Source organism: Pseudophryne corroboree, chromosome 9 (genome assembly GCF_028390025.1).
Source record: "Pseudophryne corroboree isolate aPseCor3 chromosome 9, aPseCor3.hap2, whole genome shotgun sequence".
Lineage (NCBI taxonomy): Eukaryota > Metazoa > Chordata > Amphibia > Anura > Myobatrachidae > Pseudophryne > Pseudophryne corroboree.
Genome location: NC_086452.1, coordinates 189,010,002 through 189,024,654, shown reverse-complemented (window position 1 = coordinate 189,024,654; position 14,653 = coordinate 189,010,002). Strand labels below are relative to the sequence as shown.

Here is a 14,653-nt window from a genome sequence, read left to right as displayed (position 1 = left end):
ATTTTTCTTTCCCCACTAAAGATTTTATTTTTTATATGTTCCTACAAGCGCACCACTATGTACGGGTGTGGATCATAGTATAGACAGTAACTAGTTCGACAGTCACTAGGTCGACCACTATTGGTCGACAGTGACTAGGTCAACACCTGAAATAGGTCGACATGGTCACAAGATCGACATGGAGAAAGGGCGACGTGGGTTTTTATTGGGTTTTTTTGTGTCGTTTACTTCGTAAAGTGACCGGGAACCCCAATTAGTGCACAGTGTCCCCTCGCATGGCTCACTTTGCTCACCATGCTTCGGGCAAGGTGCCTTGCTCTGCTACAGAACGAGTGTGGAAAGGGGTGAAAAGAATTGAATCCCGCCCAAAAAGTCTAACATGTATAATATGTTTAATATGTCGAGTCTATCGTACAATTGCTACATGCAGTATGAACTCATACGTGTAATGTTTGTAATGTATGCTACGTTTTTCCCCCTTCTTATGCTACGTATTCCCCCTCAATGATGCTGCTTGGCGATGCATTGTACCGCAAAAAATTCCTAGAGTACGTGAGTACACCTGGCCAATAAAGCTGATTCTGAATCTGATTCTTATTGCAGACCCCTTGGCTATGTTATGTGCCAATTTTCAGTATTGGAATTTACAGGGTAGAGGGAGGGAACTTATCCTGTTCTGATTATTACAGTGACGGCTAGGAAAATTATTTTGAGGAATTGGATCATTGCTGCTCCCCCTTTTTTGTCGACAGTAAAGATTCAATTATTGCAATTATTATATATGGACAGAAGAAACACTCTGCCTGATATTGAAGGGTGTGTGTAGCATTTTCATAGGAAGTGGGGGGTCTATATTGATTTACTTGACCCCAACACTCAATCACACATTTATAAACTGATTGACACTACTACGTGGTTTCTACTTTGTTCACGGCAGTGATGTTAGTTTCTTTGCCGTGCCAGGACCGGAATAGGGGTGGGGAGACAGGGAAGGGTTTGGGGAGTGTTTTTGTTGGATGTTTTATTATTGTGGCTATCTGGTATGCTTGTGATTATGTCTATTGGGATTATGTTCGTTGGAATGTATTATCATCTATGCTACACATCCTTTGTTATGTTTGGATTTACTTTACCAGTACATGGGTAAATCAATGAGTGCATATCAAATGTCTTCATTCATCTTATTTTATTTCATGTTCATGTTCATGACTCTGTATGAGTTTATTTGTTATTTGTCATGTCATGCACTACTGCCTCTGATTCATGATTCTTTAGGGCATATTCTTTTATGCCCCTTTACTTGAATGGTACTTGAAACATTGAAAACAAATAAAAATATTTTTTTTTTAAGTCAGAGATCGGCCGGCATCTCGCACCCCTAGCGATATCAGACTCCAATACATCCAGCCATGGGTGTCTCAAATGATGTACTTATGTACTAAAAAAGTCACATGTAGCACTTTAGTATACCAGTGTTTACTGTACTTGATTACTAAGAAATACTTTATTACTTATACAGCTGAGAGTATAAATCAGAAAAAAACAAAGTACTGCATTAAATATAATAAATATAATAAATAGGGAGGACTGTGCTATGTGCTGTGAATAAACAGCAGACCTTTCCAGACACAAGGATCATACCTCAGAGTTACCTTGTAGGGCACCTATCAGTGATCGGACACTGCATTGGCATGATATAAAAAGAGACAAAACTTAAAGCATGAATAGAGTAAGTAATATGTCTAAGTGACCATGCTATACATGGCATAAAGCTGTTGTGTGTGAAAGCCACTGATCACGGGCAAAGAAACGGGTGGCTTTTTGCCATCAGGTGAAAACCGCCCAGTGTGAAATAGCCCATAAGGTTCCACATTCCAGCCTTCCTGCTGACATATCCACTTTATCCAGTCTCTCTTTATCATTGTGACCTAGGAATAAAGTTTATACAAATACATTAGCATAAATCTTTAAACATATTAATATCACAACAGTAAATTATTTACTGGACAATAACTTGTTAGTAGTATGATTTTTCAACTTTTTTTTTAAATATTGAACTTTTATTAAAGTTTTACAACATATAAACATTATAGTATGGGGGGATACATAAAGAAGAGAGGGGAAGGTGGGGAAGGGGTAAATAGGTACACATACTGTAGTAAAATAGGTACACAGCATAGTAAGGAGATTCAAGTGCAGACACATTAACAATTTAACATGTAATCCAGAGATTCCATAAATAAGTACACTGTTATCAAAAGATTTACAGTATATTAACATTGAATCTGGGGCCTAAGTGGGGGAAACCTCCCTAGCTCTTTTTCAAGGCCCTGTAGTTTTTCCACTGAACCCATATAAGATGAGGACAATTGGCAGAGGAATAATACGCTGCTCCATCCGTTTCAAACTCACAATGAGAATGGACCACATTTTCTATAGCATCCACTGATGGGATTAAAAATGTGCGCCAATGGCGCGCTATTAACATTTTAGCTGTAATGCGTATATGACTCGTTATATACAAAACAAGTACTCTCTCTCTGCGCTATTAGAATACTATAATATAAGAGAATGAAATCTTATAAAAGGCAGCCTAATTCAACTAAGTTCCTGTTAGCAGGAACTAAGTGTAAGAGAATAGGTGACAATAGAAGAATTGGCGCCAAGAGGTCGTATCAACTCCCAATAATATATATAAAAACCCTTAGTTGTTTTCACAACTTATACATTAAAACATAATGGTGACATGTTCCATCATAAAAAGTTTTATTATTATAAAAACATAATGACACATTCAATGTCTGTATTCATACAAAAGGCGTGTGGTATATTTTTCTCAGCTCTTCACACAATTTGATTGTCATTATGTTTTTATAATAATAAAACTTTTTATGATGGAACATGTCACCATTATGTTTTAATGTATAAGTTGTGAAACCGACTAAGGGTTTTTATATATATTATTGGGAGTTGATATGACCCCTTGGCGCCAATTCTTCTATTGTCACCTATGATTCATTATATACCTGTCATTACTGGACATATCCCTGTATTCTAAATGGAGCAAAGCGAGTTTTGGGTTGGGAGTTACGCGGAATCCTAAGACTCTAGAGATGAGAGCGCAAATGGAAATCCAAAGGTTTGCCAATAGTGGGCAAGACCAAAAGATATGGTATAATGTTCTCATGCTGCCACAATTACACCTACATGCATTGGGTACATCTGGTTTCATTGCATGCAGACGAACCAGAGTGAAATACAGTCAATGCATAAGCTTATAAAATGCCTCAAAATGAGATAAGCACTTAGAGAGACGTAAGCATGACTAAAAGACCATACTCCACTCCTCGTTCGTAATCGTACACGCAAGATCCAACTCCCACTTGACCTGAAAGGGATGTTTCTGGGCGGGGTCTTAGGATTGATAATATAATTATACCATTTAGTTATATCCCCTCCGCTCAGAGGCATAACTCTGGGAGGCAACGGAGTCATCTGCCGCCGGGCTCCTGCTCTGAAGGGGGCTCCTCTCCTCCCATTCTGTGACACCATTGAAATAAATTAATTGATAGCTGCCACTATCTTTTCAGTGGCCGACTTCCTCACTGGTTCTTGAACCTTACAAATCACACCCTTTTTATTATACTGTAAATAAACATTTTAAAAAGTGTCATACCCAGGATTAGAACCCACAACCTATTACACTGGAAGCAGACGCCTTACTGATGAAGCTATTTGCTCCTGTACAGGAAATATGAGAATTCTAACTATATGAAGTTACTTCTCTGACATTTACAAGTTACTTCATATAGTTAGAATTCTCATGCTTCCTATACAGGAGCAAATAGCTCCATCAGTAAAGTGTCTGCTGTCAGTGTAACAGGTCATGGGTTCTAATCCTGGATATGACTGCTAAGATGTGTGTGATTTAAAATAGAAGACGATGAAATGTATATATACAGTAGATACATTTTTTTTATATATATATATATATATATACACCATAGTTCCCAATGTTTTTCATATTTTTTCATATGGTGGTGTGCTGGTCTCCTTTTGTCTAAACCCTTTCAGGGTAAGCATTGGGAACTATGGTATCAATAACAATTGACACGGCACCCTTCTAACATCCTTTAAGTGTGTGCGCTTCACCTCTGGACTTTATATATATATATATATATATATATATATATAATACACACACTTACATGCATATATTTATCTAAGTACGGGGGGGGCACCATTATTTATCTTGCCTCCGGGCAACTGGGACGAACTTACGCCACTGCCTTCGCTATCTTTCCTAGTTAATAATTCACGGATATACTTTGTGATAGGGAGAATTTTATGTGGAGACGGGGTAGACTGCGACCACCAATATCCTAATTGTAGAAATTTGAAAAAGTACTTATGTGATATTCAAAACTGGAATTGTATTTAGGCAATTTCTTCCGAAATTTTATTATAGGACCCTATTCCATTAGGTTGACATGTACTAGGTCAACAGTTCAAAAGGTCGACATGAGTTTTTAAAAAAAAATTCCAATTTTTGAACTTTTTCATACTTTCATACTTTATGATCCACATGGACTACAATTGGGAATGGTAACCTGTACCGACTGCAGCGGTAGCAGAGCAAGGTACCTTTGCTGAAGCATGGCAAGTGAAGCGAACTATGTGAGGGGACAGGGTGCACTAATTGGGATTCCCCATCACTTTCCGAATAAAACAACACCAAAAAAAGTAAAAAAACTCATGTCAAACTTTTGACCTGTCGACCTAGTACATGTCAGCCTAATGACCATGTCGACCTAGTGACCCTGTCGACCTAATGCATGTCGACCAATAGTGGTTGACCTAATAACTGTCAACCTACGTTGTGTCGACCCAATGACCCATATCCACACGCCTCATCCATGACACGTTATGCATCATCTAATCTAAAGATAGTTGAGATAACTTTCTTAATAGAGGAGAGTAATTAGCTAAAATTAGATCAGATACCCAGATATCTAAAGCTTCTATCCTGCCAGTCAAACGAGTAGAGCGCCTTCAAAGTGTCCACAGGAAGTCATTGATGGAGATAGTAGGCAAGAGTTTCAGGAATAGATCTGTCACGTATTGTTGTAGGTCTGAGTTAAATACAGATTCAGGGATACCCTGAATTTTGATATTATTCCGACGTGATATGTCTTCCAGGTCACATGCTTTCCTTCTTAAGTCCTCAACCTCTCTCTGTAAGTCCTCACAGCCTGTTATCAGTTCTTTGTGAGATTTAACAACTTCCTCCAATTTGTTTTCAACATGATCAGTGCGCTGACATAGAGAATCCACCAACTGTTGACACGTCTGTAAAGCTGCTGTGTAGTCAGCAGCAATGTCAGCTGTAAAGGAGGCCAATAGTAGTTTCATGGAACCAAGCGTGAGAGGTGCGTCATCACCCACGTCATAATTCGGATTTGCATCTGAAATGGTATGATCTGAGGTTATTCCTTTCGGCCTGGGTTCAGCCATTCCAGAGCCTTTTACATTTCGGACAGGGGGTGAGTGTTTGATAAAATTCACTGTTGGAACTGAGGGCGGATATTTCTGACGTTTAGGCAACATGGCTTTAGAATCCAATATAATTCTGAAGATATAGCTGAGAATACTTAGAAAAATTGAGAAAAGAGAAGGGAACAAAAAAGAACCAGACCAAGTTTCCGTGATATTGGAATAGGTCACATCATAAAGGAGCGAGGGAGGGATGACATACCAACTTGTGGGGGTGACATGTCACAAATCGTCACTTTCAACACAAGTTTTTCAAGCTTTCTGAATCAGGAGGAAGAATAATGGTTGGTCAGTGGAGACTGTGCCTGCACTAGTACCACTTCGATATCAAAAAATTGTCACTCCTTGGTTAACAAAAGGTAATGAAGCTGATAGATTGGGATGATTATTTCTGCTTCAGGTAGCCATACACAGCTCCTTACAGCTCCCTCTATGAAAGCTGCAGCCCAAGAAGCACAGTGTCAGTCCCGTTTACCGAGCGTTCCTCCCCACTTTTAGCACAGCCACAGCCACTCTCTGTACAATAATACAGAGGGCCTGCCGAGTATCAGAGCAATGGTTCCGCAGCCCCCACAGTGATGGCCCGGCTGGGAGGGAGCTCTTTCTGATAGTCAGGGCGCAGGAGGATAGAGGCCACATCGTCAGGTACACAGGGTGCGTCCGGTTCCTCCCACTCCAGCAGTTGCTCACTGAAGACCCAGCTCCGAGTTTCAGTCGGGTGGTCCTCTGTCGGTGGTGAGTGAAGCCGTTTGGTGTTCCAGCGACAGGGTGAAGTAGCTCCATGTGCGCGCCCACCGAGCTCAGCACTCGGGAGGGCAGTAGACTTGAGGCCCCAGCTTCAGGCTGGGAGAGGGCCGCAACCTGCAAAGCCAGTTAAACTGGCTCCGCAGCACCGTCCCAATGCCTCAGGAAACACCCAGTGGGGCTGTGAAATCTTTGTAGCTGCTCAGTGAGGGAAGGAAGGCCACTTATTTAGACTTTAAAGGTCTTTAATGTAGGAGCTGCAGGCAGATATGTCCTCTTTGCCTCACAGCCAAGCCACATCGATTTTTCAAAATGTTTAATACATTCAACACCATAATACATATAGTATAAGAAACATTTACATAACTAGCTAGCTGGACACTTCTAACCAGCGAAACATGTTGAGCCTTTACCTTACCTGTGCCTGACAATTTGGACTGACAACCCTTCGATTCGGGCATTTATTTGGACATTACCCTTCATTGCAAACATCACTGCAGAATCTCTGGTCATCTTACCCTCTCAGCATCTAGAGGATCACATCCCAGCTGAATATAACACGGGACTGCAAATAATTTTCTGGTCCTACCAGTAACATTTATAACTGAACTCTATCAAGACCATTACAAGATATCCGGTAAACTTGCTCATTTCAGTGATTGTGTTGACTATCTCTTAGGAGAGAGTCCTAGCCAGATACGTGGAATTTAATACAGGAATTTGTGGTTGATTATCCAATATATATTGGCATAGTGCTCATTATGTGGCTTTTTAATTGGTTTTTTTTTTTATGAACTTACCAGCATTTTTTAAATGGTTAATCCTTGATTAATACATTTTTGAATATTGGCAAGCAGTTCTATTGTGTATTAACTATTACAGTCAGCACTGGTACTCCTTTATCTGTTTATTCATTTACATGAGGCAGATGACTTTGAAAATGTCATGGATGGTTGAGTATGCACCTTTTAAAATAGAATAAAACTATTTTATATATTTTATATTTGCCCAGATCTGTGACTCTGTGACTCATTTCCTAATGCTGGGCGTGGCTAGGACCTCTCATTGGGTTAGCGCCAGGTCTATCACACCCAGCCCACAGCTGATTGGCCTAGAAATGCCCTCACACACAGGTTACATCCAATGGGAGGTTCTGCCCTTTGCCTGCTGTGTGTTCCCAGGACTCCACTCGGCTGCTGAGGGACTCACCGTCAGGGGGAATCTGTGGTGCCTGGCCCGGGCACAGGAGCCTTCACCGCCTGCTGCAGGGAACACCAAAAAAAGGTCTGCAGCTTAGCTGCTTCCATGAAGAGAAGCAGGAGAGGCATTACCCGCACCTCCCCCACTCCCAGCACCACTGCAGCCACCCCTTCCACACCCACGGTGGCTCCGGACTCCCTCCCCAACCCACGGCCGTGGGTAATTCAGACTTGATCGTAGCAGCAAATTTGTTAGCATTTGGGCAAAACCATGTGCACTGCAGGGAGGGCAGCTATAACATGTGCAGAGAGAGTTAGATTTGGGCAGGGTGTGTTCAAACTGAAATCTAAATTGCAGTGTAAAAATAAAGCAGCCAGTATTTACCCTGTACAGAAACAAAATAACCCACCCAAATCTAAATCTCTCTGCACATGTTATATCTCTGCCCCCCTGCAGTGCAAATGGTTTTACCCAACTGCTAACAAATTTGCTGCTACGATCAGGTCTGAATTACCCCCTAAGTGCCAATTTTGACTACTTTGTACTAGATAGTACACTAGATAGTCAAGATTGACTTGACTGCACAGTCTATCTAGCTTTACAATACCGACCCCACGGGAGCAAGCATCGAGATCGAATCGGTATCACAAGCTGCCTAACACCTTGAGATCTGCACTAACTTTCCTTAAGAATTTGACTATATAGTCAAAATCTTACAGATTTATCTCACGGTGTGTACATACCTTTAGAAAGAAAAAGAAAAACACTAATGGAAGCATTGCCTCAAAAGCCTGGTTGTAGCCTGGCCATATCGTATGTGGAGTGGTCATGGACCTTCATGCACATATGCACAGAGGGATGCTGGGGACGATTTACAGCCCCAATCAGCCTCTGACCATGACACTTTATATAATAAAAAAGGAATCATTTATATTTTTTAATTCTACAATTTTACTGTCTGTGCCTTTACTAAACACAATGGCCCTCATTCCGAGTCGTTCGCTCGGTATATTTCATCGCATCGCAGTGAAATTCCGCTTAGTACGCATGCGCAATATTCGCACTGCGACTGCGCCAAGTAATTTAACAATGAAGATAGTATTTTTACTCACGGCTTTTTCTTCGCTCCGGCGATCGTAATGTGATTGACAGGAAATGGGTGTTACTGGGCGGAAACACGGCGTTTCAGGGGCGTGTGGTTAAAAACGCTACCGTTTCCGGAAAAAACGCAGGAGTGGCCGGAGAAACGGAGGAGTGTCTGGGCGAACGCTGGGTGTGTTTATGACGTCAAACCAGGAACGACAAGCACTGAACTGATCGCAGATGCCGAGTAAGTCTGAAGCTACTCTGAAACTGCTAAGTAGTTTGTAATCGCAATATTGCGAATACATCGGTCGCAATTTTAAGAAGCTAAGATTCACTCCCAGTAGGCGGCGGCTTAGCGTGTGTAACTCTGCTAAAATCGCCTTGCGAGCGATCAACTCGGAATGAGGGCCAATATACAGTTGCATGCAACTTTTTAATTGGTTCCAGTATTTTTTTTTCTATGACAAAATGTGCCAGTATTAATTCAAGTTGATTGAAGATTTAGTAGCTTCCATAACATTCCATTCTATGGGTGTGCAGATACTTATGTTATTCATTTCTAAAATTATTATTTTTATTTGATTTATTAAAATGATATTGAATAAAAACGTGCTGGACATTCTAATTATGCAGAATTGCTATTGTTGGTTCAGTAATTTTTTCTTATGTTTCCTTTATATAACTATTGTTTATTTTGTATTACTAGATTAATTGCTGTTGTATGTCAACACATTTTCAATTTCATCACTCCTTACTGTTCAATTTTTCTTCGTAAAGACACTCCTTGCAACATTGTATGTGGATATACAATAGCTGGCTTTCTCATGAATGGCATTTTTGCAGCAAAAAATATATTAACTTTTAAAAATTGTGTTTACAATGACCATTAAAGAAATTATCTCACAAATTATATAAATGTTGTGGCAGATCCTTTAATGTATCATTTATTCTATGTTATTGCAGAGTTGTCAACATTTTTGTTTATTAATTTCCAAGGACAGATTGCAGGATACATGCAATACTGTCTTGTGGACGGACCCTGTAAGTACTATAATCCCCATCCTGTCATAATGACTAAAAATTGATCATGTTGATTTTAAATGCTGATTTAACATGCAGAAAAAAGTGAAAATGTAGTTTTTGCAGTTGCTCAATACTGAAAAACAGGAACAAACCTGAAAAACAGAGATATTTCTAGGGACGTCTCTCTGTAAAACCTTTGAGGTTTCTATTAAATAAGAACCAGTTGGCAATGGTTATCGTAGTATACATGTTACATACAAGCTTTTATTAATCCAGATAACACCATTCATAAATATGTAGTATTATATAAAATATTGAATCATGAATATAGGGGCCAATTCAGTAAGGATTGTAAAAATTAAAAATTTGCAAAAATTGTGAGCAATCGCAAAATTGTGAAAGCACACCCAAATGGAAAAACTGCAACACTAATTTAATGTTACAAAAAGAAGGTGGGCTTGTGAAATGTGCAAATATTGCAAAGACCTAAAAAAGTGTGCATTATTTGCGTATAAATTTACAATATTACGCATTTTTTGCTTACATGTTTTTGACGTTGCAATTTTTGCAAACAACTGTGTTTTAACCTCAAATATTGTACTACTGTACCTACTTTCCGGGACAAAAAAAAAATGGTGTTGCTGTTCTTGAACATATGTTTGTGTCTGTAGAGATATCAAAAAATAAAAGTAAAAAAAATAACCAAATGTATGTGGGTATGTTTTGTTAACAAAAAACGTGTTGGTTGCTTAAGAAGCATAAAAAACTGTTAGGAAGCTAAAAGACATTAAGCAGATCCTACAAAACAAAATGCTTGGTAAAGTTAATTAACGTTTGCTTTTAATAAATAGTGTGGTTGTCAAACCTCGGTTGTTAGTAAGCGTAAAAACAATTAGGTTCCTAACCTATTTTATAAATAAACGTGTTACAGAGTTTAAAGCTCCCTTACATGTTTAGAAGTTTCAATACAGCTGAATGAAGTGATTAGTGGTCTAAGGTGTGAGCTTCTTCAGTTGGGTGTAATGAAGCAATGATTGCAGTATACATCGAACATTCTACAACTGAGATCAGCTTGTGCAGTTTTTAAGGTAGACCTGTAGTCACTCAGAAACTGCACACCATAAATGTGCGATCAGTTGTAAAAATTGCGTATGCAGCGCCCACCGACCATCAGCATACACCCACAACACACCCCTGCTCGTAGTTTTTGCAAGTCCAGCCCTTTAGTACGCCCACTACACGCCTACTTTTTCGTAATGCATATGCAGATTTTGATTCGTCTCAGAAGTTGCATTTTTTTCTCAGTTTCTGTGGTATATGGTGCAGATTTAGCGATTTTCCACATTTTCTGCGATTTTTGCTGCTTTGCGATCCTTGCTGAATTAGGCCCATAATAATGAATATAATTCTCAAAATTATGACCTTAACAGGTCCATAGTACAAAATATCCCACCCTATGTATACAATGTGCAATGGTGTACTGAAAAATTAGCAATTTAAATTACATACAGTACTACACTGCAGCAAACCAAATAAAAATGCATTTACCTATGGAGTGCTGTGATTTTAAATCTTAGTGGTAGTTTCAATTAGCCGCAGGCTTTACCTCACGGCTTTATCTCCCTAGAACATGCCCGGATCTATTAAATTACTGCCGTGGTAAGCCTACAAATGGCCCTGGGGGTGCGCATAAAGTGGATTTTTCCTCGCAGCCAGTGACGGTTGCAGCCCCTGGGCTGCAGTGCCAACTACCTAGTACAGGGGGAAATCACTAAGAACATATAAACATACATCTGTAGATGTATGTAATATATGTGCTGGAAGTATATCCAGATCAGCAGCAGCACTGTGTACCACAGCCGCCATGGTGAACCCGGAACTCAGCATTTGGTTTCACTCTCCTAAGCCCGCCCGCAGATTCTCATTGGCTGGTTTCACAGGGAGAATGCAGCCTAATGCCAAATGTTCACCACACTGGCTGTGGTATACAGCGACGCTTACATATATCTACACATGTCTGTTTATATTTGCTTAGTGATCTCCCCTGCATTAGGTAGTTATCTCTGCAGCTCTGGGACTTCAGCCGCTGCTGCACACAGCTCTAGAGGCTTTTAGGAAAAATCTGTGTTAAGTGCAACCTTGGTGCTAGTCGCAGGATTACCATGGGCAGTAAATGAATACATCCTATAATTGATCAGGGGTCTAAACCTATTCAGGACTAAGCATGGGTAAAAACTAAATAGTTCCTGGCAGCAAACCTTGGACAAAAGCCATGCGGTAAAGCTCGATACTAATTGAAACTGCCCCTTAGTGTGTTATTTAATGAGGCCTCAGATGCAAATATGAAAAAGTAGTTTCCCCAAGTGAGAAGTGGGTAAAATACCGCTAGCTGGGATCCCGGACGTCACAATGCTGACTCCGGAATCCCAACTAGCGGTGAAATACCGCCGGATTCCTGGCGCCACATGCTTTTCGCCCTCTATGGGTGTCCACGGCATCCATAGAGGGAAAATATAACCAGTGGTGAGCGCAGCGAGTCAACGTGTCCACAGCATGGCGAGTGCAGTGAGCCCGCAAGGGGCTTGCTAGCACTCGCCCCGCTGCTGGCACACCGGTGGCTGGGATCCCGCTGTCGGTATACTGACCACCGGGATCCTGGCCGCCGGTTTTTCATACTGATCCCCCCCCCCCAAGCAATGACAGCTAAATTGTGATTTCAAATCTGATCAATTTTGAAAAGATATTAGAGCACATTTGATAACACTGCATTCGCTGCAAATATTTCACTGAAGCACAGCATCCAGTCAGAAACTTTAATTATAGAACATATTATTACCATGCTGTAGACAGATAAAAGATCACTGCTGATTGGTTCAGTTCAAATTTTTTGGGGAAAACATGACTTTTCGCGTTGCACCCATTACTAGTCGGGTTTAGCTGCTTTATGGGGGCGGAGGGTGAGTAGCTGTTATGAATGCGTGTAAACACCAGCAATGGCATTGTAGCTTGCTCCCCTCCACAGACCTTTCTTGCCCAAGATTCACAGATTTTTCACGCAGACCTATAGGGCTGAAAATACAAATCTGCAAATCCTGCCGCACTTAAACCCACGATTAAATTACGGCTGATTGGATTGGACCCTAAATATTATACAGGTTGAGTATCCCTTATCCAAAATGCTTGGGACCAGAGGTATTTTGGATATCGGATTTTTCATTATTTTGGAATAATTGCATACCATAATGAGATATCATGGTGATGGGACCTAAGTTTAAGCACAGAATGCATTTATGTTACATATACACCTTATACACACAGCCTGAAGGTCATTTTAGCCAATATTTTTTATAACTTTGTGCATTAAACAAAGTGTGTGTACATTCACACAATTCATTTATGTTTCATATACACCTTATACACACAGCCTGAAGGTCATTTAATACAATATTTTTAATAACTGTGTGTATTAAACAAAGTTTGTGTACATTGAGCCATCAAAAAACAAAGGTTTCACTATCTCGCTCTCGCTCAAAAAAGTCCGTATTTCGGAATATTCCGTATTTCGGATATTTGGATATGGGATACTCAACCTGTATTGACTAAAGTAAAGTAAATAAATGACCTGTGGTATACAATATCAAGCATACATGGCTGTGTTACTTCTGTGTAAGGATTATATGAGAGTGTCATTTTATGTTTCAAAACAGTCACATTACTGTTAATGCCTGGAAGTAAAGAAACATTTTTGTTAGAATAATACTGCAGGAGATGTGTGAGGTTTAAGTTCAACAGTTCAAATATCCATTGTTGGGAATAGTTTAAGGTTGAATTTGTAGGAGCAATGGCGTAATAGGACCCTGTACCACAAACAAATCCCATCACAGTCATTAGCTGCATCCCTTGTACTTCTGAGCAAAGCACTGAACTTACTGCTCTCCGGCTTGTGGCGTAAGGGAGAATATCATTGGTTGAGGGGTTGGCTTACATCCAGGGTTAAACCTCTATATACTTCTGCTTAATAAGAAACTACCTCAGAGTGAGAGAACCAGAGAAAGTGCTTCTGTCAGAGCTTTATCAGACACCCAGATACAGCTTCCACTACAGACTGCAGCAGAGACATCTGGCTTCCTAAAAACAAAGGCACCTACTAAAGAGAAAGAGAAAGTTTTTGTTTTTACAAATTACTTCTCAAAGATCAGCAGCACTCGACAGAAGCCAATATGTGCAAAGGATTAGCCGCCCTGCCCCACACCTGCCTGGAGAGGTGAGAAACTTGGATGCACTCTAATTTCTGTGACATAGGCGTAGCACTTCTGTGGTTCTGTGCACACTCCTCAGTGTAGTCTAGAGTGATTACTCCTTCTAAATACACTTGCACTCTTTTACATGGTGACATACAGAAACCGCTTAGAACTATAATGTTGCACATCTATTACAACAGACCGCTTAGAGCACAGATTTCATTATTCCAATGACATTTACTTTGAAGTGATAACAAATAACTGCACAAAATAGTTTATGTCCTGTGATGCCCAGATTAATGTTACATGGCGAGGACGTGTTAGTTGCTACAGAAGAGCAATTCTGTTTAATTTCACCCAAATCTCATGTCTCGTAAACAAATGCTAATAAAAGCACTAGTAAACCCCTCATTTGTCTTCCTCTAACAGAGTGAGACGTGTATTATTAAGCATCAGCATCTGCTCCTAATCAAACTTTATGGATGGGTAGTAAAATTGAGAAACTCAGGAGATGCAACTTTTATATTTCAAAGTGCTGGAGACATAAGGATATACACATTTATATAAAGTTAATATATGCAATAAATACATCCTAGTGCAAGGAATACTTATCAGTCAATACAAATCTATTAATGTTACATTTATAAATTGCACGTCGAACTCATAAATATAAATAATGTGCAGTTCAATCATTTCTACATCTAATAATGGCATCTCCACTTTAGTCATCTTCCATTCTTTATTATCTAAATGTATTTTCAACACTCTTGATTTTGTTCAATCTTTAGCTACTGCACCATTTGCAA

The 14,653-nt window shown here is 39.9% G+C and overlaps 1 protein-coding gene across 1 annotated transcript in view; it reads left to right on the top strand.

Moving 5' to 3' along the window:
* Positions 1-13,624: 13,624 nt before the first annotated feature.
* The window catches only part of RGS5 (regulator of G protein signaling 5), a 229,978-nt gene continuing 228,949 nt past the window's right edge, over positions 13,625-14,653 (top strand). The window contains exon 1 of the mRNA XM_063940041.1: positions 13,625-13,870. Within this exon, the coding sequence (XP_063796111.1) occupies positions 13,827-13,870 (44 nt within the window). The 5' untranslated portion in view covers positions 13,625-13,826. The remainder of the gene's footprint in view (positions 13,871-14,653) is intronic.